We start from the raw sequence: 25,419 nt of genomic DNA, 5'->3' as shown, positions 1-25,419 counted from the left end.
TGCGAGATCAACAGAAAGGTTGGTGCTGTGGCTGGAGTACGGGGAGAGGGAGGTCTGGACTTCTCTGCTTATGCTGCTGCCCCCGCAACCTGGCCACATATAAGTGGAAGAAAATAGACGAATGGATGGATGGATATTTTTTTCCTCCTTGTTTGAAATGTCCCATTTTCCAACATGGAAAGCTTAGGAAACATTACTGTTAGACTTTTTCGAGTCCAGTTGAAGTCTACTTGAAGCGTGCTTGCTCAAGTGCTGTACTGCTGTGTAGTGTCTCCTAGTCAGTGTGGTTATTAAAAAAAACATTTACACGTACAGTAGGTACAATCGAACAGACGAGCTACTGTAGCTCAAACTGCTGAAAAAGTTGACGCTGGTTCTGATAGAAAAGTGTCAGAACCGAGCATCACAGTTTGTTGTGTATGGGGCTGCATAGACACAGACCAGTCAGGGGGACCATGCTGACCCCTGTCCACCAACAAAAGTGCCAACAATGGGCACATGAGCATCAGAATTGGACCATGGAACAATGGAATAAAGTGTCCTGGTCTGGTGAATCACATTTTCTTTTACATTGCTTTTACCCTGGGAAACACCTGGTAATCAGGATGTACAATGGGAAGAAGGCAAGCCAGTGGGAGTGTGATGCTTTGGGCAATGCTTTGCTGGGAAACCATGGGTCCCTGCCATCCATGAGGATGTTACTTTGTACATACCATCTGTTGAAAATCACGTACACGCTTTCATGGAAGCTGTGTTCCCTGATGGCTGTGACCTCTTTCAGCAGGATATTGTGCCCTGCCACAAAGCAACAGTGGTTCAGGAATGGTTTGAGGAGCACAACAATGACTTTAAGGTGTTGATTTGGCCTCCAAATTCCCCAGTTCTCAATCCAATTGAGCATCTCTGGGATGTGCTGGACAAATAAGACCGAATCATGAAGACCACACCTCACAACTTACAAGACTTAAAGGATCCATGCCTCAACAGGTCAGGGCTCTTTGGGCAGCCAAATGGGGACCAACACAATATTAGGCAGGTTTGTCATGAAGTTATATCTGATCCGTGTATATGCAAACACAAGAGGTCACTCTGTCGTGAATGTGAATCAGTACCTGCTCCTCTGGGACCCACATTAGTGTGAGGGGTATGTGGTGAAGTTTCACCATAACATGTTTGGTGTATACTTTTTGCTTATCAGTTTTTAATTAGGGTGAGCCGAGATACTCACCCACGCTATTTTTGTTGTTGACATGTGGTTCCAATCTTCAGAATTTAGTGATTGGCCTGCTTTTCCTTTTTCCCCTGGTTACCCAGGGAAAACATGTGTCTATTTGGGAGCTCTCCTGCATTATTTTAGGGCTAGGAGCTGCATGGTTGCTTTGTCTGATATAAAACAAGAGAGCTGCCTTTCCTTACCTTTCCAATAAATGTGACTTTAAAATAACCTCATATGTACCAGCCTATCTATATTTATTCTAAATGTTGACTTGCTGGAATTTAGCTGAACCACACAAGATTGGCTTTGTGAGCTGGAACCTGATTTATTTAAAAACTTTAGGCTAAACTAATAGAGTTGGATCAAGTCACAGGTGAGTGACACGGTTTGAAGAAAAGCCACCTTTTGGCCAGTGGTAATTATACACGCAGCAAAATTCTGACTTAAGTATACAAAAACAAAAAAATTAAATCGTTATGAAGAACACTCAAAAAATGTTTTGAAGTCACTCACCAGCCTTGCCGTAGATGCTTGTTCCCTTGGATGAATATGGGCTTGACAGTGAGCAGAGGTGTCAGCCAGGGAGCCCAGAAACCCATAGGAATGCGACCCCTGAGACTGCACTATTATAGGAGAGAGGCCTCTAACAGGGGAGATTGGTCTCTGTGAGGCGGTGGAGACATGACAACTGGATGGGGAGAGGGATGAAGGAGGAGCAGGGGACTGGCAAGGCCTGGGTGATGGGTTACGAGATGGAGAAAGCTCAATTTGTGGAGTCAGGATTTGACTACTTGGAGAATGAGGACCTCCAGAGGATGCTAACGTTGAAGCGTCGAGGCGTCTGCGGGCAAACAACGCCCTTCTGGCACTGGCTGAGCTTTTCTGGGTGGAATCCCTGGAGGTAATCGGAAAGGATGAGCTGCCTTCAGACTCCCCCAGCTGATGTGCTGGATGAACCTTCTCTCTGTTAGTGTCAGAGCCTTCAGCCGCTGTGGACCGGCTGTCTTTGTTATGCCCGTCATACTTGTCCTTGGTGTTTGGATCTCCTTGATCTCCACTTTTCCCAGCACCAGAGCACTGATGACCTTTTTGTTGATTTGGCTGACATGATGAGATTTTGCAGACTTTAAGGACAGAAAAAAAGGTTTATTTTAAATTAATTTTATATTTAAATTTTTTTCAAATTTTTCTTACATTAGTAAGGCAAAACATCAAGAACTTTATTTAGATTATTTCAAATTTGACATGTAGATGTCAACATGTAGAGAGTTTATGAAAGCTTATATTTCAATTTCCTACAAAACTTTACATTCATTCAAGACTTCAAAGGCTGCAATGCATTTTCTGAGTAACATGTAAAACAGTTACTATTACTTAACTCTTACTATTAACAGTAACTTATTACTCACTCATCACACACACACGCTTAACTCTAAGTGAAAAATAGTCGATTGAACTTATTCTGATCAGCTTTTCTAGAACTGAAAACTCAGTCTTGCAGATCTTAATAAACTCAGTTTCATTTATCTAAATAACTCAATGCCACCTTTCCCTCATCTGCTACGATACCACGAAAAACCCATAGCCTGAGAAATTCTGAGAGAAACTAGCATGAACATAAATGACTCAAACGCAGTAGAAACTTTCATCTTAGGATTTTTCTATTCATTTTTATCGAATTCTGCATCTTGAAGGAATTTGTAGAGCGGGTCACTATGTTAAATTAAAGGCGAAATGCTGGCCTGGCCTCTTGTTCCATATTCCATTTATCTAAAGAGGTTTGACATTTGATAAAATGTGTACATAATAAGGAGTTAGAAGCAGACATTTAACACAGTAAGAATAGTGCTAATAATGCTAATGTGGTAAGCATAGGACAAAAAAGAAGAGAAAAAGGAGCACAGGGCATGTAATTTACAAAGCAATTACTGCATTTATTTTTAGCCAAAAACAAGTTGTACCTTCATGTGTGTTCCCTGGATAACAGCAGGTTTCCTTTCCATGTCCCTTAGATATCAGGTGTTCAGTAAGACTCCCTGGAAATAAAAAAGAGCCGCTCACTGTTGATGCACAGAGAACACATACAAGAAACTTAAAATGAAAAAACATTTTATTGCCTGTCATTACCTGTAGCTTTGAATGCGGTTTCACAGAAACTGTAGTTAAATGATGGTGATTCCTTGGTGATTACTGTAGTATCGTCACACTGGCACTTTTCTCCAACTCCACCATGTGCGTCATCATACCTCTTATTTGATCTGCAAATGTAAAGAGAGAGAAAGAGGTTTCAGTCTGGTACTCAGGGTGTTTCCTTGTCAGTCAGCTCAGGATGATAGCAGCAATCAATATGAATGTAACAGGAGCTGACAGCCAGGCTGGGGGCCCTTCAGCACCTGTTAGTGACTGCATTTATCCAATGTAAGAGTAATGTCTGGTGCTGGCCTTTACAACATGGGAATTTCAAACTGTGGCGGCTGGGCTTGGGGTCCACACCACTTCACTTAGACTTCCTTCAGTGAGGCACCTACTTCAGCTTCAACAGAGAAGCTTTCATAAGCCAAAAACCAGCCCCCTCCGCCTCCCACCCTTCACAGCTAACACAACCACCAAGCCCAAACAAGAGGGAGCTTTCGATGCGGCTTCAGGTCCAGAGGTTTGCTGAAAGCGCAGCCAATAAAAACAGGCACAAGAGGGAGGGAAACCCTCGCCCAAACCAGCAGCTGCTCCAAATAAACGTGAAAAAACACTGAAAATAAAAACACATTCCTATGACAAACAATGGTTCTGGTTATAATTGGCTGTTTTTCTCTTCTATTTTCACCACAGGCTGTGTGGCTGGATAAACTCAGCAGGTATCATAAATGGTTGCTTTTACAGTGTCGGAAAACTTCCAAGTTAATGAAAGAGAAACACTTTGCCTTCGTACCTCTATACTGTACTCGGCAGGTATAAATTTCATGTAACACCCGTTCCCACTCAAGATTTGAACCTAGAGCCCTTGGCTTTCCCCACTTCAAAAAAAAGAAAGGAAAAAATGGCAACATCCCACTAGCTTGCTGCCTCCGTTGTGTCTTTATGTTCCTCAGACAGACAGAGCAGACGGAGAAAGCAGAAAGCGGGCGGGCGTGAGGATGACTCACTCTTTTTAGGAAGGCTGCGATGAGCGTCAACATGAGTCACAACAGGGATTTGTTCGCAGACACACTCCTGAACCAAAAAAGAGACACACAGATGGCACCTCTCTGCACTCCCCTTATCACATCACAGCAGTGTTTATTTCTGATAGGTATCAAAATTACTGAGCATGTCTGGCTTAACCTCCCTGCAAATGAATCTGAGGAGATGAGTGTGTGCTACATAAGAATAGTAGAACTGACTGTGCCTACTTACATCTGTTCAAATGATATGTTAGTTTCAGAATGAGTGTTAGCCATTGCTCATCTTGTTTTCTTTTCTTTTTAACATGAACAGTGACTCTTGCCAAATTTGGGTAAATCGGAGGTAGTTCCTCCACTGATTTGCTGGGATTGGGGCACTTTGAGGTGTTTTACTGTCTTTGTGCCAATCCTGCCAAAGGATAACACTGTGTTCACATCACAGCTTATTATTCAGTTTTAAGTAATTACTGTGTGTACTTCATATCTGTTACACATCATTAAGCACAGCTATTTTTACTATGGTTACTTGCATTTAAATGATCCTTTAATATACTGTGTTTCACGCTGATTTAGAACAGTATTTAAAATGAAGGTTGGAAGATTGATTAAATGCCCTGACAGCTAATCAAATGTGTCTTCCTGCCATGAGTAAGATGCAAGTCAGTCAAGTGGCAAACATTAGGTTACAGGTTAAGAAATAATAAGCTCATTCAACCAAATAGCCTGGCCAACCTCTGCTAGGTCTGACAGGCCAAGTCTGGGCTAGAAGGTTCTTCTGGGGTCTAAGTCAGCGGTCCCCAATCCCTGGGCCACGGACCGGCACCGGTCCGTGAGAGTTGAGGCTCAGGTGTGAAATTTATGGTTTTCAGGGTTTTTATTGTTATTTTTTTAATCGTTAACTCTGTTTCCCTGGGTCTTTCCCAGTGTGTTATGAATACATCTTCTTTTGGTACCGGTACTGGTTTTATTTTGTTGTATTTATCCACGACACCTTAAAGGCCAGTCCATGAAAATATTGTCGGACATAAACTGGTGCAAAAAAAGGTTGGGGGCTGTTGGTCTAAGTAATAATTGTCGATAAGCCTACCCCCTCATTTTGATAAGTCTCTTTTAGAGTAATCTTAAGAATTATTTCTTTGTTCCATTATTGCAAAGACTTGAAAGAACAATATAAATACAGGAGAAAAAAAAAATCATATTCCGATTTTCTAGAGTTAGGGTAAAGGTTAACTTTAAGGGTGAGGTCATCACCAATGAGTTAGACCTCACAGGGTTAATCTGCAAGCTGTTTTGAGAAATTATTTTTAAGAATGGCTAAAGGGTTGCTAAAGGGTTTTAACCAAAATACCCATTTTGCTCTCCTCCAAAATAGGGTTAGGATTATCACCAATGAGGACTTGAACCTCAGCGGGTTAATAAAACAAAATATAGTCAATATTTGACTCATCTTAATATTATTATGTTTTTGGGAATGCTTTTACAAAAAAGCATTATACCCATAAACCTACAGGAAACAGTTTCCAAACTATCAGCAAATGAAAACATTTTCAGAGCCTTTGTTTCATGTTTCCTCAGCATATTCCCAGGCCCAAGCTCTTTTTTTTTGTATAGCATTTGTCCATTTTCCATTCTGTCTGTACAGCAGATTTTCTTTAATGACTAATGCCATGTCTGTACACAATGTCCGTGTTACACCAATACACACAGCCAACAATGTACTGCTGCTCTATGTGAATGGCTCTGATGGCTGGTGTAAATGAATCTCTGCAGGAGTAGAGGAAGCTAGGTAGTTTCCTGGCTTCAGGCCTTCAACAGATGGACTCTGCTGGTGCAGACAGCCAACCCTTAGCCTGTCCAACGTAACGGACGACAACAGTTTCCAGAACACAGAACAGAATGTGACACATGCTTTCTGCGCTGTAAGTAATGCAGAGCAGTACAATATAAATAAAAACAATGTATCATTATTACCTAACAATGCTGGATAATCTTACTTGTGTTACAAAAATCTTATGGTTATGTATATAACCCCGGTTCTCTGAGTAGCATGAGTGAGTGTCTCACTATGGGGGAACGCCTCCTGCGTGACCTCATCAGAAGCTCAAATACCATTATGCCAGCCCTTACAGACTGGCTAGGTGACGCCTATGTCAGGAGGGGCTAGTTCCTCCCTATATAATAGGCTGACATAGCATCAGATGTCATTCAAAACGAGCCCACCTCTTCCTTGCTTCCATAGCAAGGCAAACACATGAAAAAAATCAAATGTGATGATGCAGATGAGCCCGTCACCTCGCTCGCCTGTGACAGAGGTGATGGTGAGACACTCACTCATGCTACTCAGAGAACCGGGGTTATATACATAACCTTAAGTTCTCTTTCATAGCATTCGTTTCGTGTCTCACTATGGGAGAAATACTGACTCCCGGATTGCCAGACATGCCTGTTAAGAAGACAACTGTCCCCAACAGCACTTCACAGGGGAGAAGCCCCCACCCGGGAAGAACCTGCACTGAGGACTGAATGCGCTAGGCTAGGTGCCGTCACATCTAACCTGTAAAACCTAGCAAATGTATGAGGTGAGGTCCAGCATGCAGCTGCACACACCTCTTGAATAGAAACTCCCCTAAAGAGAGCCCATGAGGTTGCCAGACCTCTAGTGCAATGCGCACGCAAGCCAGCAGGAGGCTGAAGGCCCCTGCTAGTATAGGCCAGGGCAATTGCTCCTACTATCCAATGGGAGAGGCGCTGTTTAGACACAGGCTTTCCCATATGTGGTTTAGCCCAGGACACGAACAGCTGGTCACTTTGTCTGACACTCTGGGTTCGGTCCATGTAAATGCGCAGAGCACGGACTGGACACAAGTTATGCAGCCGCTGTCGCTCCTCTGAGGAGAAAGGCGGTGGGCAAAAGGCCGGCAGTTCTACAGGGGAAAATGTGCCGATAACCTTCGGAACAAAGGCAGGGTTGAGCCGCATACTGACCCTCGTATTATCCGAAGAGAACTGAATGCATGACTGATGCACTGAGAGAGCGTGGATCTCTCCTACGCATTTAGCAGAAGCTAAAGCAATTAATAGAGCCGTCTTCAAGGACAGAAATTTTAACTCAACCTGTTCCAGGGGTTAAAATGGGCAACAGGAGAGCGCAGCTAATACTGTGGGAAGGTCCCACGATGGAGCCAACGGCCTAGATGTAGGCAATTTACGCCGTGCACCCTTCATGAAACGGCATATTAAGGGATGCTGGCCAACAGTCTTCCCCTCAAAACCAATATGGCAGGCCGAAATTGCTGCCAAATACACCTTGATGGCGGAGATCGCAGCCAGATCTGCTTCACCACCTCTGGGTGAAGCTTCCAGTCCCCATACAGTGGGTTGCCCCTGGAGAGAAGATCTGCTCCAAAGTTCAAGATTCCCGGCACGTGAGTTGCTCTCAGCGACAGCAGGTGGACACTGCTCCAGACTATCAGTCTGTGTGCCAGTGTATGTAACTTGGGGGACCCCAGACCCCCCTGTCTGTTGATGTAGGCCACAACGGTGGAATTGTCCGACCTCACTAAAACATGATGACCTCTCAGCCAAGGGAGAAAGTGTTTTAGCAACAGGTGAACCGCCAGCAGTTCCAGACAGTTTATGTGGGTGGAGCGCATGTGAGGGCCCCATTCCCCATTCACTGTTCTGCCTTCATGGGTGGCCCCCCAGCCTGAAAGAGAGGCATCTGTGGAAATCACCTTCCTGGCTGAAACTGCCCCCATGGCAACACCCTGAGACAAGAAACCTGGCTTCTTCCACTCGCGGAGAGCGAGCGAACAGTCTGCAGAGACTCTCACGCGACGATGGCAGTCTCGGTGAAGGTCCAGTCCCCGCGAGCCCACCCAGCACTGAAAGCCTCTCATGTGCAGGCCTCCCAGTGTTATCGCCACTAGAGAAGAAGCCATCAGACCGAGCAGCCTCTGGCACTGTTTAAGGGTCACTGTGTTGCCTCTGCGAAACAGTGCTAGGGATGACCGTATGGCCGCTGTTCTCTCTGGGGACAGAAAAGCCCTCACCCGGAGGGAGTCTAGGCTGAGCCCTATGAAAGTAATGCATTGAGTTGGCGTCAATGTGCTCTTTTCCACGTTTATCTGGAAACCCAAACTCTCCAGATGGTGTATGAGAGCATTTGTGTGACAAGTCGCTCCCTGGCGGGTTGGGGCTGCCACCAGCCAGTCATCGATGTATGTGGCCACCCGAATGCCCTTTTCCCTGAGCGGGGCCACTGCTGCCTCGGTGCATTTCACAAACACCCTTGGGCTCAGTGAGAGACCAAAAGGCAGGACTACAAACTCGTATGCTATCCCCTGGAAAGCAAATCTCAGATACTTTCGGTGTGGGGGATATATGGGGATGTGGAAATAAGCATCCCTCAGGTCAATTGATGTGAACCAGTCGCCCGCTCGTACAAACCGTAGCAGCGAGGCGTGCGTCAACATCCTGAACTTGTATGTCCTTAAATGCCGGTTCAGGGCATGGAGATCCAGAATGGCTCTCATCCTCCTCCCCCCTTTCTTTGGCACAAGGAAATACCTTGAATAAAATCCGCTGTGCATTTCCTCGGGAGGGACAACTCTTATAGCTCCTTTGTCTCTCAAGGTGGAAATTTCCTCCAGGAGAAAACTGGCAGACTCACCCAGAGCACGAGAGTAAACAATTTCTTTGAAATGTGGTGGAGCGACATTGAATTGCAGCCTGTAGCCCTTTTCCAATGTCCTCAGCACCCATGCTGACTGAATGCAGGTGCTCTTCATGTGGAGAGACACAGGGTTCACTGGCCACTCCACCGAAGATGGCGTTTTGGCGCCCCCTTGTGGTCGCAGCGCGAAACATACGCCATTTCGGTGTCCCATCACCTCTGTCACAGGCGAGCGAGGTGACGGGCTCATCTGCATCATCACATTTGATTTTTTTCATGTGTTTGCCAACACTCGACAGCGCCCTCGGCAAACTGCCTGGATGCGCGTGTCGGGGCTTTTTTAATACAGAATGCTCTTTCCCTCTGGCGGGTCCGGTGACAGGAACACCGGCCCGAGTTAAGCACTCTGTTTGGAACATGTCCTGTTGAACTTGCTCTGGAACGGAGCTGAGAGGCAGCCCATGAAGGTGAGAAATTGGGTTTGCTCCCACCTAGAGGAGAGGCTGTCAGGCTGGCCACTTCTTCCTCCTCACGATCGCGGCAGCGGGGAGAGGAGGAGGGGCCGCTTGAGGTCTGGCCTGGGGAGACTGTTTCCGAGTCCATGGATTCTTATGGGCCCCGGCAGCCTGGGGGGCTGCCTGCGTCTTAGGCACTTTGGGAATCCTGAAAGCAGGGACCGGGCGAGACGCTGCCTGCGCGAATGACTGGCGCGGTGCCGCTGGGGTAGCGTGCTGGGCCCTCCTCAGCAGGCAGAGTTTCAGAGCCTCATCATCTCTCTTTTTCTCCTCACATCTCTTCTGCATGGATGTAACAGCCGCACCGAAGAGACCTTGAGGCACGACAGGGGTGTCGAGGAGTTCCTCTTTCTCCTTGGTCGTCAGGTTGGTGAGCCCGAGCCAGCGTGCTCGCTCCTGAAGAACCATGAGGCCCATGGCTCTCCCAGTAGCCTGTATGGCTACCTTGTGGAGGCGGAGGACGTGGTCAGTTATAACACAGATTTCTTTCCACACTGTGGTATCTGGTTTAGTTGTCATGTCGTCTTCTAGCTCAGCTTGGTAAGCCATTAGCATAGAGGAGGCGTTGTGGGCTCTTACTAACAGAGCCGCTGCCTTGTAGCACTTATCTGTAAGGCTAGACTGGAAGCGGTCTGCTTTGGAGGGGGGAGATTGGGCCGATGAGGACAGAGACGGGGTGAAGATGGCTCGCTACCAACGGCTCCACTTGCGGCATCTGGCGGAGGCCGATAGACTCCATCCCCTCACAATCCAGCAGGGAGCTCCCCACGATGGGGTGTTTCTCGCTGTAAGGTTTTGCTTTCCACGTCACCGCTATCTCATCGAGTAGCTCCGGGAAAACAGGCAACACATGCTTGCCCGTCTTTTTCGCCTTCGGCAATTTCTTTCCGTCAAAACGAGACTTTACAACCTCTGTTTGTACGGCGGGCCACGGGATGTTGAGCCTTGCAGCGGCGCGCTTGCACATGTCCTGCATGTCGAGATCCAGGGGAGACGGCGGTGTCAGTTTTTCAACCTCGCCGGTAGCCGAGGGCTTTGCAGCCCAGCTGATGCTAGCCAAGGAGGTGGAATCTTCCTCCTCGTTGTCAGACAGCAGGAGCTCCGAGTCAGCCGACTCATCTCCGTCCTCGTTGGCATCTCCTCCCCAGGTGACTCCAACATCGGGGAAAAACTCACGATCTCCGTGTGCCTCCAGCGACGGGAAAGCAGTCGCGATGGGCTGAAGGTCTGCCTCTACCCAGCTCGCCCCTGGCGTTGCGGCCAAATCATCGGGCACCTCAATTTCTCCTTGCGCCGCAGCAGCCTCACACAGCAAAGGGTCGCCACCCGACAGGTTAGCCTGGCGAGCTAGCCTGCGGCGGAGTAGTTTGCGGTGGATACAGTCTTGTGCGGGTGTCAAGGCAGCCTGAGCGTGAGATAAACCCAGGCATGCTGCACACACGGGGTGTGTATCCCAGGCAGAAATCTTCTTGCCGCAAGGACAGAGCTTTGCAACTTCGTTGGCCGTCGTAGCCATGGTTAGCTAGAGGGTTGCGCACGTTAGCGAGACTGACACTGAGTGCGGAGAATATTGCTATTCCTCGCTAACGTGGGGTGAAAAGTGTTGCTACTTTTCTACAAGTATTGCTACCTAATGTGTAAAACTGCTAGCGTCGAAGGGTATTGCTACCTGATGGTGAAGCTAGAGGTACCTTTGTTAGCAAAGTGTTGCTACTTTCGGAAAATATTGCTACTTCCCTGGGTGAAAGTATTGCTACTTGGCACCAGCACTAGCTACAGAACAGTATTGCTACTGCTTGTATGCTAGTGGACAACTGAAAAGCTGGGAACAAAGCGCCCGGCGACCGAGTTGTTCACTCGAATCTGTGGACAGTTTAGCTTTAGCACCCAATAGCACAGTTGTCTACAGGCTTCTGTGAGAAACAAGAAGAGGTTTTTAAATGACATCTGACGCTATGCCAGCCTATTATATAGGGAGGCACTAGCCCCTCCTGACATGGGCGTCACCTAGCCAGCCTGTAAGGGCTGGCGTAATGGTATTTGAGCTTCTGATGAGGTCACGCAGGAGGCGTTCCCCCATAGTGAGACACGAAACATGCCAACCTTAGACCAGCAGCCAGACCCTGAACTTTAACAGGTAACAAAGGCAGTAATGAGCAGTCAGGCTTGCAGCGTAGCAGCCTCCATTTCTATCTGTGCATGTTTGTAAAGTAGAATCACTGTGATAATTCAGCTTTGCGTTTTTAGCTTTGTGTTCATATTGTTAAAAAAATAAAAATAAAATAAATAAAATTGCAGGCGTGTGTTCTCACTAGGACAAGCCTTTGTGTCAGTATGTAAGACTGTAGCCTGAGGTTTATAGTATTAACTGGTAAATATGAGACAATACATTGGAGGTCATGATACAGAGTAATACAACGTGCACATTACGAGTTACAAGTTACTTTCTTTGATAATGCACTACATTACATATTTACTTACTTTTAAGAAAAGTACTGAGTAATGTATAACATCACATTCCAGAACCCAACACGGTTAGCTAACATACTGCTGCGATTATCAGGAGATCATACTCACCCTCTCTCAGAGACCCAAACTTCATTTCTGGAGCATGACTGGACCTTTTCCTCCTCTGCCTCGTCCTCCTTCTCTTCCTCCTTCTCCTCCTTTCTGTTTGACTTGTTGTCATCCACTGATGTATGTCCTTTCTTTGTTCCCTCGTAGTCTCTGTAGCATGACTGCTTTTTGCAGACCTACACTCGAAAGAGACACGGGCAAATTCACCAACTCTGCTCCAGCATGCCCAGGGAGACAAAAATTGGGAATTCTCATTGAACGATGTATTTTATTACATGTGTTAAGACACACGCTTCATTTCAACAGTTTAAATTTTGACCCCTTTAAATGACATTTCCCGTTTTGGATTCTATAACAAAAATGGTAAGGAAAGCTAACCCACTCTTTTCTATGCCTCCTATATGGAGTGTCTCAGTGTCTGCTCTACTTCTTATCACCTACCAGTCCTTACATTTTGATCAGTTTTATTTGATTCTTTTTGTTCAGTTCTGTTACAATAGTAACGATTAGGTCTACCGACAGGTGTAATCAGTGGTCAGTGTTGTAATTACCTCTGTGGAGGAGGGTCTTTTGTCGTCCTCTTGCTCCACTGACTCTGCTGCCTGCACTGACATGGGGGATAGTGTATATATGGATGGACTGAGCCTCTGCTTGCAGTGAAGCAGAGAGAGAACTGTCTTGCTGGAGAGGCCAGGTGGATTGGGGTCATAGCCACTAGTAGACCACGACGAATACACTGAGGGCTTCTGTTCATCCAGAGCAGAAGGGTTTGGTTTAATGTAGTTTAAATAGCACCAGCTGTTACAGGTGCTGGACAGCAGACTGGGGAATGAAGGCCCAACATGCGAGACGGGAGAGCAAATAGCAGGTAAACATGACTCCTGTTTGAGCTTGTGCTTGCAAGTCTCAACTGTTGCTTTGTCAGAACAACCCATCTCCCTCTCCTCTTCTTCTTTTACTCTTTTCTGCTGCTGCTGTGACTCTGGAGGCAGCTCCATGCTGTTTGAGGGGGAAAGCATCCGTTTATTGCCCCCTGAGCCTGATAACCTGAGGCTATCATCAGACCACAGTTGAAGATCTGGACTCATGTCCCTGTGGGGTCTTTGTTCAGCTGTTGAAACACCTGCACTTTGTGGGACAGCACTAACTGCCTCCTGGGGCCTAGGGGAGGTGGACTGAGACAATGTGGTGTATATGGCGCATGCAGGGGTGTGTGTGTCTGTTTGGAGGCGCACTGCAACTGCTGGATCCGTGACTGGCCTCAATATTTCTAGATTGGAACTGATGTTAGGGGCAGACTGGCGAACATGGGAGCGACTTACTGAGTAGTCATCGTCTTGTGGAGGAATCTCTAGTTTCAGCCCTGTAGACATGGGGAGATAGCGGGCTCTGGCAGCCCCTGATGGTCCATGCGTATGATATTGCTGTGGTGCAGGAGCAAGGGCCTGCTCTGTATAGGTCTCCTTTTTTACAGTTGTAGATGGGTCATGAGGAAGGGACAGTTCTGTGCTCCCAATCAACTGAATATTTTGAGTAAGTTTCCACTGAGAAAAGATATCTTTGCACTGCAATTCCACTGGATTATGTAAAACAGTGTCCCCTGATAGAGAAGAAGAAGAGGGCCTGCTGCAGTGTACAGAAGTTGGGCTTTTTGCTTGAGAAGATCTGCTTGGGTTGAGATATTCAGGACCACGGCTCAGGATCGTACACTCCTCCTCCTCCTCATCTGGATCACTGATAGCAGTGTGTCTCATTAATAGACATTTTCTTCTTTCTCTCCACCCAACTGCAGAGCGCTCAGGGGATAGAGAGCTGTAGTCAAAAGACTTACTGCGGGTCTCAGCCATGAGGACACTCTGTTGTGGGTCGTGAGGGGCCTGTTCAGATGCTGAGCGCCTCATCTCTCTGTGCTGATGCACCCCCGGCACCGTCAGCATATGAAGAGCTCTTGATCTCCTTAGTGGCGTTGATGTTGCAACGTCCATGTCCTGTCTGTTTGACTCTTCAAAGGACGTGGAGCGACTGGATGCATATGATGCACTACTGTCCTGACTAGGGCTGCGGGGCAGGGACAGAGAGTCAAAACTAGATTCTCCTGATGACTGGGCAGCTTCAGCTAATCGTAACCGCTTCTTCTTTGGAGGAAGCTTTTCAATAGGGAGCTGTGCCAGAGAGGGGCTTCTCTGCGGCCACTGAAATTCATCTAGTTTCTCTTGATGTTTTGCTGTGGTGGTAGGTTCGGCTGAAGTGTCTGTACTCATGTTGGGATCCTTTGTCACCAGGATCTCTGGAACCTGCACATTGTGTTGGCGGACCAGCTTTCGGGCTGCTAGTTTTGGTACATGTTGTTGAGGTTGTTTTTGAGGCAACAGCTGATGATCTTCATGAGGTGGAGAGTGCTTTGTTGCCTCTGCACCTGGATTCTCATTACTCAAGGATTCTTGTTTTTCAAAGGAACTAGTATGCTGAATTACTGAACAAGTTTGCAATGCAGGCTTCCTCTGGCCCTCATAAGCTGCACTGCTTTCATCTTTGCACTGGCCTGAAGACAGGGAAGAACAAGGTAAAGAAGGAGAAGAGGGGTCATCAAATTCAAAACTCTCCTCTTTCCTTCTCTTGCGCATTACTGAAACGCCTGCCCTGACTGCACTGTTCTTTACTTGTGAACACTCCATTTGACTAATTACCACTTCATTGATGGGTTGATGTGATAGGCACAGGCTCTGCTTGTGTTTTTTATAACCTACCCAATCTTTGCATCCTGTGCCACAGGCCTCACACTCATATGGCTGTGGTTGACTTTGCTTACAGTCAGGCACAGTGGTTAAGCTGTCAGAGTAAAATGAAAGAGAATCCTCGTGTTCCTCTTTTGTAAGTTCTGTACCAAGTGGAATTTCAATTGCTGGCTGTCGTCTTAGCATCCCATAACGACGTGAAGGCTGTCGTTCATCAAAGGACTGACTTAGGCGACATTTGCTTTGGCCGCCACTGGTGGTCTCAAATAAACTGGCTTCAGGTGGCATTGAATGACTTCGCACCAGCGGGGTGGTGGACGTTTGGCTAGCTGGCTGCTCCATATTTGAAGGTGGGTGATGAAATTTTTCACATGGAACTCCCATAGTGATAGAGCCACTGCTTTTATAGCCCACATCGCCAACCTTGGGGCTATGAATGAGCGGTTCTTTCACAGTTGAACTCTTCTGAGACTCAGAACTGTTCTTTCTGGAGAGTGAGAATCTCCTTGGTTTTACACTGTCAATTTTACTGGTATCCACCACTGCCTCGTTGATGGTGATAAGTTTGGTTATATGGTCGATGACCTGTTTCTTGGGCACCGTGAATGAGATGCTTTTGTCCTCCTCACCAGAGGGATGCTGGTTTTGATGACGAGACATCCTCTGTAGGTGTCCAAAGCGTCCATATTTACCAAGTATGATCTCAGCATAGCTTTTGGCACTTGTGTTGGGGGGACTGTCCTGTGACTGCTCTGTACTTTCAGAGCGAGAAAAATAGCCAGATTCTGTACTACCTCTACTACCTAAAGCTAAAGATGACGCCTTTTCATCAGATGAGTCTTGAGGAGTGTGTTTTCCTCTGCTTAGGCGCAGGGCCAATCTTTTTTTCACCGCATAGGAGTAATTGTTTCCTCCAGGGCAATCTTTGGCCATGTCCGTTTCAACACTCTTGATTGAGGCTCCACTGTCTTGTCTTTCTGAAACAGAAGAAGCTGATGATAGCTGTCTCGTTTCCTCGTCCGACTCTGTGGCTTGCTCCGCTGTCGATTTCGACTCCCCAAGTGCCAGGCCTGCCTTCACCCGGTGGGTATGAGATTTACGGTGTTTGTATAGGTTACTCTTGGTCTTAAAAGAGAACCCGCATGGGGCACAGGGATAGGGCCTTTCACCCGTGTGGGAGCGAATGTGTTTCTGTAAAACACTAGGCTTGGCACATGCACGGCCACAGTAAGTGCAAACATATTTCCCTGGTCTCTGAGGCTTACGCTCACGTTTCTGCTTTGGGGTCCCTTCCTGGGTTTCTGGTTTAGACTGGGCAGGGTCGCCTGCTGAGGAAGGTGGGATTTCTGGAGTCAAACTCAAACCTGTGGTTGGTTTCGTTGCTGTCGATGCCTCCTGTTTATTCGCCGGTGCTGTATCTGAGTCAATGCTCTGCCGCTGGTGTCTGAGACGTTTGCGTTCTGGATTCTGCCTTCTGGATTGTTTGGGCTGCTGTAATGTGCCATGGGGCTTTGGGGAGCCGGTTTGCTGTTGTTGACAGGGCTGGGGGGGAGACTTGGACTGAGGGCCTCGCTGTGGAGACTCCTTCTGAGAATGTTCTTGACCTCCGGACTGCTCCCCAGTGGTCAGGCGACTATGCAAGGCCTCCATAAAATGGAAGGACAGCCTCAGGTAGGCACGTAGGATGCGTCTGCCTGAGCCAGGCTACAGAGTTAAAGCCAAAGCATTAACTGGGTAAGAGGTTTAATGTGAGCAAATCTGATCAAAATATCCACCTTGACTTCACTTCATAATTTTTTGCTTGTTTTACTCAAATTGTTATTGCTTGACAAAGGAACGATGCCATCAAATGTAAAACAGTAGCATCAACGAATGCAGTTGTGATATGCCATGTGCTGTGGAGGAAGTCCTCTGCCATCCAAGCATTAAGCATTCCATCATGAATCACACAGACTCTGTTGCTCAGCTGGTTCAGTTCAATGCACAATTCCTTTGTCTTCTCAACATGTAGATCTGCAAAACAAACAAGTCGTTATATAGGATAGTGCATACAGTTCAACACTGAGAAACAGATAACCCTCTGGCCTCTCTGTTTGCCAGATAGGAATATTTATGTTTTGTGTTGCATAATCACTCTATGTGTCATAACATTCATCTTTCGCTTTCCCGCGGCTGCTGCCTGTTTTAAATTAGAATGGTTTATGTAATGTTTTGTTGTAAAATATATCAGCATGCAGTAAAAGTGATGATTCTGTTAATATTCCCTGAGAGAAGCAGTATGCGCACCCAACTGTGACTTGAACATTCAAATAACATCATTTGATTTGGTCTTTAGTGATTGCCTATTTCTTAACGATTGCAGAATATCATTATGTCAGACAACACATTACACATACTGCCCACTCCCATAAAACTGGTCTGATCTTTCTGCTGCAAGACAGAAAATGACCAACAACAAAAAAACCAGAGAATCTGCCACTTGATCCATTTGATTGTGGAACTATAATGTCCTAATGGTTTGATTATGAAATTGACTTAGTGATCACTTGTACTCTTTCACACTCGTACTGCTGTCTTACAAGCACCTTTTTCATCTTTGGTGTTAATGAAATTGCAGCTTTTGAAGGTTATGTTGTGTCATCTACTATCAAATGCAAAATGATGATCATCAGACTGTGCTAACATACAGTGCTGCCACATTGCAGGACATGTGAAGGACTCTACCTGTTTCATCGGATTAACTGATGATTTTAGATATTTTAAAAAGGGCCAAGCCAAACGGAGGCGACGAATGGCTGCGAGCTGTGAGTGCATACAAAAGGTGACTCAGTGGAGATACTGAAGAAAATTCCCAGTGTTACTTTATGCCAGCATGCTGAAACAGTAAACAAGGCATCCCACGCACTGACCAGCTGGTTTCTACACCCACATTCTGGTGGAAGACGGCAAAGCTGCTGGATACTATCCAAATTACTGATAACAGGTTGACAACCATCTTTGATTTAACTTGTGAGAAGAGTATACGTGCCAATACTGGATGAATAAAAAACAATCACTTTATACTACCAGCAAAACAAGCATAGTATAGGAGAGTTATAGAATTTGTGCAGTTTGCAGAGGACCATTGAGATCATAGCTCTCTTGCCATAAGCCTAGTAAGTGTTAAATGTAGGCCAATCAGGTAGTCTCTACCAGGGCTTATAGCTTGTAGTGGGAAGGCAGACTCTTGTTTGTAAAACTCGAATTAACACGTCTGTCTGAGAGTTGTTTGGGGCATGTGCATTCTCTGCATGAAGGTGACAATGACTGCTACTAACAACTAGTCAAATAATAAAAAAGTAAAATAAAAAAAATTGGCTCATTTTCACTTGCTCCAAAGTTAACTATGAACTGTTCATTTACACCTCACATAACATGGATGCAGCCAATGCACAAACGAGCCAAACATTTCTCCTTGCACCTCTCACCTCACATATCTATTCTCTGCATGAACTTTCACAAGGCTCAGTGCAAGCAAAGCTGGATTTTTACTTGAAGGGCTGTTAGACCTAGAATTGCTTGGGGTTAAAGGAGCATTATCCTTTATTATCCTCCATTAGTGAAAATACAGAACAATGTTAAGCCCAAACATTTATCTGGTTGTTGTTAGTTTTTATTATTTTCAAAAGTTCTTGAAATTTAGTAACTGTTTCAGGTCTTTTTAATGTCTGAAAAATTAATTACATGGGCTAGGTAACAGCCCAGTCACACTAAACTAAAAATAGAAGGCAACCTCCTTCCATTTCACAACAAATGGTGCTTGTCTGATGAATGCACTGAGATTTTTATTTTATTTTATTTTTTTATTTGGCAACTAATTGCAAGTAGTTACAGTTACTAACTGGTTCCTGAACTTGGGTGTGCAACACCCTCAGCTTCTGGGAGACCACTTTGAAACACAAGGCAATTGCTTGCAGCACCTGATGGGAGGCAATCTCTCTTTAAAGAACCATGGCCCCTTTCCGATTGGAAAGCTTTGCAAATAATTGTCATCTAATTTCTAAATGCAGATAGATTGTCAACAAGTTGCAATCAGTCATCTGTGACGTGTCTCTTTGTAACAGGAATCTTCACTTAACTGGTTGACAACTGGTCATATTCTGATTACATTCCTATATAGAAGTAGGACTGCTGAGCGCCTGTATGATTTTGCAGGTAAATCGCAGTCCTATTTGTAAAAGAATTTCCGAATTTCTGGCTGCACTCTGAATGCCAACTTGCCCCCACTCAGACTGAGAGCAGACAGGCTCCATCTTACTGCCATTTTATGGCACCAAACTTCCTTTGGAAAACAACAACTGACTGTAGGTGGGCGTGTATCTGGTCCTGGTCTTTCAAGTGCAACAAGACTGGAAATTAATTGCACACGGTCGTAATAATTTTAGTCATGCTGCTGTCTCCAACCACTGCATATATCGTAATTGGCATTAAGGACTGTAGCTTGTGTCTAAATAATATTAAAAACAGAAAACTCCTCAATGCTTAGGCCTTTAAAGGGGGGTGGTAGGAGTTATGTGGTAACGGAATGAAATTTTTAAAACTTATAATCAAATATGATTTAACCACTGTTCTCTCAAATCAGGCTAACTAGCATGCAAGTCCATGAGCACATGGATAATTAGCATCTAGTTTAGATAATCATAAAACAGAAATACAGAACCAACACACAAGAATGTCAACATTTCTATCAAAAATTGGGTGTCAGTTAACCAAAGTGCATTCTTGAGTAAACTCTTCTTGGGGAAGTAAACTTACCAAACCTCTGATACTCAAAGTTCCAGTAGCTTCTGCTAACAGGAAACATGGGTAATGTGCAGGAGGTAATGTAGCTGCCAGGTTTTTGCCAAGCAAGAACATTTATGCTATATTTATTTTAATACTTTCTGTTATACTCTCCCTGTGAGGTCCAACGGTGTTATAAGAATGGGTAGTGTACCATTTAAAGTTACCCCGATATGCTTTCTAAGAAGATGGTAGGCCTTTTCAAATCTTACACAATCCATGGCTTTGTTCCACTGTTATGCGTTCAAGCTGTTGAGTCCACGCTTAGTGACAAAAAAAAGAAAAACAAGAAAAAAGCTTTTCTCAGAAGGCAGTGATATCAGCGATATATAATACAAGCTATTTCATTGCACACCTGACAAACCTACACTGGCACAATATGAAATTTTCCTCAAGTTTATCAAATGGTTGCAGTGCTGAGTGTGCATACAGTAACAGTTACAGTCTGCAGAAACTGCTCGAAAATCACGAGATACTGAAACGTAACAAGCCAAATGAGAGAAAATAAAGGGAAAAAAACTAAACTATTTAAATGACATGTCCATTCACCCACACAAAGAAAGAGAATATTGTATAAATGGCTTTAAAAAAAAATATTGTCAATTTCCCGTTCTCGCACTAATGGGCACCCAGCGGTGGTTCCTATGGTAACGGCCCTAAACCATGTGGTAGCAGATGGAAGGAGAGCTGGAGGGCTAAATTTATCTTCCAGTATCCTCACTGACTACAGAGAGAGAGTGTGTGTGTGTGTGAGAGAGCGCGAGAAGGCGGCAGGCGAGGTGCCTCCCTCCCAGAAGCTACTGTTTTTTTGAGAGGAGCACACCAAGAGAGGAAAGAAAAAAATCAATAGTTTGGGAGTTTTCAATTGGTACTACACCGATATTCCATTCTTTCAGGAAGAATCAAAGCCAAATCCAGACACCGGGATGTGAAAGAACCACAGACCAGTTGACAATTTCACCACAAAAAAATAAATAAATAAAAAAATAAAAAAATATTGGTGCTTTTTCTCTAAACTAAAAAACCTACATTCTGACTACCAGTGCTGCATTACTGCAGACAATTCGTCTTTAAATATTATTGTCTTCAAAAATGCAAACAGGGACATTCAAAGCATCCTACTATAGAGAGGAGAACAATTTTTAAACACTTTCTTAATGAAAGTCAATAAAAATGTGAACCCCTTCGGACTTGTGTGACCCTAAAAGCATTCTTCTGTTGTTGTGTTATCCACTATGTTGTCAGCTGAGCACTAGCAACGCTGTCGTGCCCAACAGTGCAGCTTCATCAGCAGCCTGATAACGGTGCTCTCTGGAGGGACAGGGGAGAGCCCTTAGTGGATACACAGTGTTCCCTTTCTCCCTGTGCGTGTGTGTGTGTGTGTGTGTGTGTGTGTGTGTGTGTGTGTGTGTGTGTGTGTGTGTGTGCGCGTGTGTGCACTTCGGAAATGTTCCCACAGGTCCACATGGAGGACATGCCAAGCATAAGCGGCTGGATGCACAACACAGGCAGCTCATTCACTCCTAGCTTTAATACCTACACAGCCCACGGACCACTCGCTACATGCACTCTCTCCTTCATTCACACACACACTCACTCTCTCTACAGAAGCTGTCTGCATGTGTTAAAATGGGCAAAAAATAATCCAAAAAACATTAGGCTGACTTCAAATGTATTCAAGCACACTGACGCAAATGATTCTCGTGCTTTTCCACCTCTCGCTGCCTCACTCATGTAGCAGCCTTTTGCAATAACAAAGACATGAATGAAGAATCCCCCCCCTTCCTCCCTCCCTCCACAGTTCCCACATCACGTCACACGCCTCATACATCAAGATCACTGCAGATGACAAAAAGGATATCAATGGACCCCCCCTTTTTTCTTTCTTTCTTTTTTTTTTACCTGGTCGCAGGTGGTGTTGTCCTCCGATTCTGAATGACTGGAAACAGGGAGAGCAGAGAGACACGAAGACGAGGAGAGAGAGAGAAAGGATGAATGAGAGTTACGCTGAAGGCAGAGAGAAAGGTAATCGAGTCTCCGCTCTACGTGCACTGGGCTGACAAACAGGTAGCTGAGTATATTATGTCTATGAATGAGAAGGAGGGGACACGCTCTCTCTCTGTCCCTCTCCACCTCTTTGATACACCCCCCTCCCACGTCCTGGTGTCTCTGTTTTGGGTTCGTGTGAAGCAGTGGCTCCTTATATTGATGTTGACGTAAGCTTGTGTTTCTTTTGGCAGCGGTTTCTGCTGCACAGCTGGCAAAGCGGTGAGAGGTAAAAAAGACAGGGGGAGTGCTCTCTCCTGCCTAATTGAACTAAGAGGGGAGGTGAAGGGGGCTTACTTCAGAATTTTTAAAATACAAGTTCACCATTCAGATCTCATTTTTCCAACGCAGGTACAGAGATATACTGATGCTGCATTTTGAGAAAACATGGGAAAGATACAAGGGGAAAAGCGCACACAGATCCAGGTTTTAAGAGCGGCTCTGGAGAATGTCCACAGTGCTCCTGCCAGGGGTCAGGCTGAAATAGGTCCAGGCAACTGTGACATCACTCTTTTATGCCATGGGTCCCCCCGCCATTTCCCCTCTGCCCATGAACTGATTTTTTCCCCTCCCTCTTTTCTCTTTTTTTCCAGCAGCCTGAAAGCTCACAGATAGGAGGAGCATTGAGGGAGTACCAGCCGGTAGGATGCAGACAGGCAGTGAGCTGCTCATCTGGTCAGGCGTAAAAAGGAGAAGCCGAGAGGATTGGAAGAGAGCCCAGGGTGTCCATCCTGCTCCAGGCCACAGAGAAACCTTGTGACAACAGGGCTCCAGATTCGAAAATGATGTGATGATGTGTCTTCTCGCATACAGACATTTCTGGCAAAATGCTACCAGCAGACAATCTTATTCTTACTAATCAACTATCTGAAACCTAATTATCTCACCCTAACATACAAGAGCACAGCAACTCAGAGCACAGAACCACAAACTACTTTTCTTTTCTTTTTACTGTTTTCAATTTGGATGGACCAAAAAATGTAAGAAAAAATTAATTAAAAGTAACCAATGGAAGGTTTTTTCTGAAAATAAATAAACAAAAATAAATAAATAATAATAATCTTAATTACACACGTTGTTTTGTCAGTGACTAAATCACTGCAAAGTTAAAAAATAAAATAAAGCTCACACACTGCTAAAATAACCCCAAAACAATCCCCCATGCAACGAACGATCAGTGGATCTGACAAACCGCATGCTCATTGGAAACTCAGCAGCCAGTGAACATAACCTGAATAATCATCTTTTATGAATGATCAAAATTTAAATTTATGAAATGAACTTCATGCTTTATTCAGTGGACTATTTTTCAAGAGTCTACTGTTCACCGTAAGGATTAAAAGGATAAAAGGACTTTAGCTGACCTTTTCCAAGCGCTGTCATCTGAGTAAGTGCTTATAAATTCTGGAAAAAGGTACAGGGTCCCCTTCTGTGAGCATAACTGTTATTTGTTTCTTTGTCAATGAAACTTATGAAAGAAATCATGTATGCCTGAGAGCAGCAAGTAGGCCTGCGTGCAGCGTGTGTGTTTCATTTATTTCATGTCTTTTAAAAAAAACAAAAAAAAACTAATATATATATATATATATATATATATATATATATATATATATACACATTTTGTTTAGCGATTAATAGAATTACATTTATAAAAACCTATGTTAGCAGTAATGCAACAAATCTACATCTGTTACAGAGATATATATATGGTACAATCTTTCCTCGACTAAACATCCCAGCAAATTTACAGAGGACACATTGTGCAATGCTCAGAGAAACTGCACAAACAAAATCCAAGAGCTGCAACTGAAACTCTAAAGGCCTCAGTTAGTAAGCTAAATGTTAAAGTCCATGAGAGTACTATTAGATACAGACTGTAGGAGTAATGCTCGTTTGGAAGGGTTGCCAGGAGAAAGGCTTTCTCTTTCTGAAGAAAGAAAAGAAAAGAAAAAAGAACAGCACAACTTAGATTTGGAAAGCTACAACTGAACAAACCACAAGACACCCTGTCCTTTGGGCAGAAGAGACCAAGGAGAGGCTTGCAGAGTGAAAACAAAACACAGCAAATCAGCACAAATTCATCACACCAACTGCCAAGCAAGTTGATGGAGGGGTAATGAATTTGGCTTTATTTTCCAGCAACAGAACATGAGTGCCTTGCATTGATTGAACTGACCATGAACTCCATGAAGAGTCCATGACCACGAAGAGTCAAATATGAGGCCGCCTGTCTGACAGCTAAAGCTTGGCCCAAATTGGGTCACGCAATATAACAATGACCCCAAGCACTCCAGCAAATCTACAACAGAATAGCTGTGACTGGACCTTAAGAGGGCTGTGCAACCAATGTCTGCAAACCTAAAAAAAATAAAATAAAAATTGAGAAACGTGATGAAAAGTGGGATCAAATTCATACACAATGATGTGAGAGACTCATAAAGCCATAAGAAAAACTAATTCAAGATACTGCTGCGAAAGGTCACAAGCTATTAGATCATTAAAATTTACTCTAGATTTGGATGGAAACTTGGTACCAGTCCAAGAAAAAATGTATTTTCACAAAGCATTTTCTATGAGTTTAACAATTCCTAATATCTTCAGTGGTTAATAGTAGTGATCAGGAAGAAAGCCCCATTACATCAGAGGTAAAGTTGAGGATTACGTGCTGGTTCTAGATTTGAAGTTGGGTTACATAAAGCACATTTTTTTATATTGCTTACCTAATATGGGATTTAATACATGTTTATGCATATTGTCAAAGTAACCCAGAGCAAAGATTCTGTATTGAGAATAACTTACTGCAAGCTGCAGAGTGAACACTTTGGATGTTCCCAGTTGTTCAGAGCAAATGGCAGCGTATGCAAAATGCTGAACATTAATCTTTCACACAGTACGACTGAGGACATTTTGGCTACTTCAGCTTTGCTGTTTACGAAAAATGTTTGCAGAGGCCCAAATCTGGTGAAAATCCAAGTGATTATTGCTTTCAGCGTTTGTTATCATATTATCAGAGGACGAATATTGACCCTTGCTCTACTGTCTGGAGGTGACAGAGCTGCCTGTGTCAAGCTCTTTCACAGGGTTGTCTCCGTCTGTGCAGCTGGGGCTCATCTGCATGGCCTTGTCACAGTTTGAACATCATGCTTCCAAACACGTTTCCTCAACAGGATTTTTTTTGTCTGTTAGGAATGTAGGATGAGAAAAGGATGGAAACAAAAAGATAAGGTTTCACAATGCTGCCCTCCTTTCCCTAAACTGAACACTGGATTCATTTTAGTTCCTCGAGCTAAACAATACATTAACATTTAGCAGTGGTTGAATAGGAAAAAAAGGGCTATTTTTGAAGATGCAAATGTTTTGAATACGTCTGGCTAATTCCAGTTTCGACACCATTTTGTCTGCAAAATGGTCATATGTAATTTTAGGAAGAATAAAAAGTTTTGTTTGTACTGTTATTTTTTTGATTTTCTGTATTATAACCACAAACTCGAGCCATTTTTCCCCATTTACAGCTAAACGGGTGTATTGTAAAAGTCCCAGGTTATGGAAGATTACATTTAAAACAGGTCAAGCATTTCCCCTATCAAAGCTTTACAGAAAAGGCTTATGTATTCATTTTATCTTCAAAGGATGGAGCCAGTGCTGTGCTCTTTAAATGTGGCGGCCCCAGGTGGGT

The 25,419-nt window shown here is 44.6% G+C and overlaps 1 protein-coding gene and 1 pseudogene across 4 annotated transcripts in view; both read right to left on the bottom strand.

Annotated features, from left to right (window-relative positions):
* Positions 1 to 25,419, bottom strand: part of hivep3a (HIVEP zinc finger 3a) — a 57,166-nt gene that overhangs the window by 4,877 nt on the left and 26,870 nt on the right. For 2 of the 4 annotated variants that reach the window (XM_086279535.1, XM_086279532.1), the window contains exons 3-7: positions 12,693 to 16,889; positions 12,142 to 12,317; positions 3,344 to 3,474; positions 3,178 to 3,252; positions 1,730 to 2,340 (exon numbers count right to left, since the gene is read on the bottom strand). In XM_086279535.1, coding sequence (XP_086135661.1) covers positions 1,730 to 2,340; positions 3,178 to 3,252; positions 3,344 to 3,474; positions 12,142 to 12,317; positions 12,693 to 16,526 — 4,827 coding nt within the window. In that variant the 5' untranslated portion in view covers positions 16,527 to 16,889. Of the gene's footprint in view, positions 1 to 1,729; positions 2,341 to 3,177; positions 3,253 to 3,343; positions 3,475 to 12,141; positions 12,318 to 12,692; positions 16,890 to 21,599; positions 23,275 to 25,419 lie in introns of those variants that run through there. The other 2 variants (XM_086279533.1, XM_086279534.1) reach the window with 2 other exon arrangements.
* On the bottom strand, positions 9,422 to 10,680 carry LOC147304398 (uncharacterized; annotated as a pseudogene).

Source organism: Aulonocara sp. 'chitande type north' Nkhata Bay, linkage group LG22 (genome assembly GCF_057382095.1).
Source record: "Aulonocara sp. 'chitande type north' Nkhata Bay isolate Kocher_YH1m ecotype deep benthic linkage group LG22, A_spYH_male_GT1.1, whole genome shotgun sequence".
Classification (NCBI taxonomy): Eukaryota; Metazoa; Chordata; class Actinopteri; order Cichliformes; family Cichlidae; genus Aulonocara; species Aulonocara sp. 'chitande type north' Nkhata Bay.
Note: the sequence above shows the minus strand (reverse complement) of the source record. Positions and strands in the feature narration are given on the sequence as shown.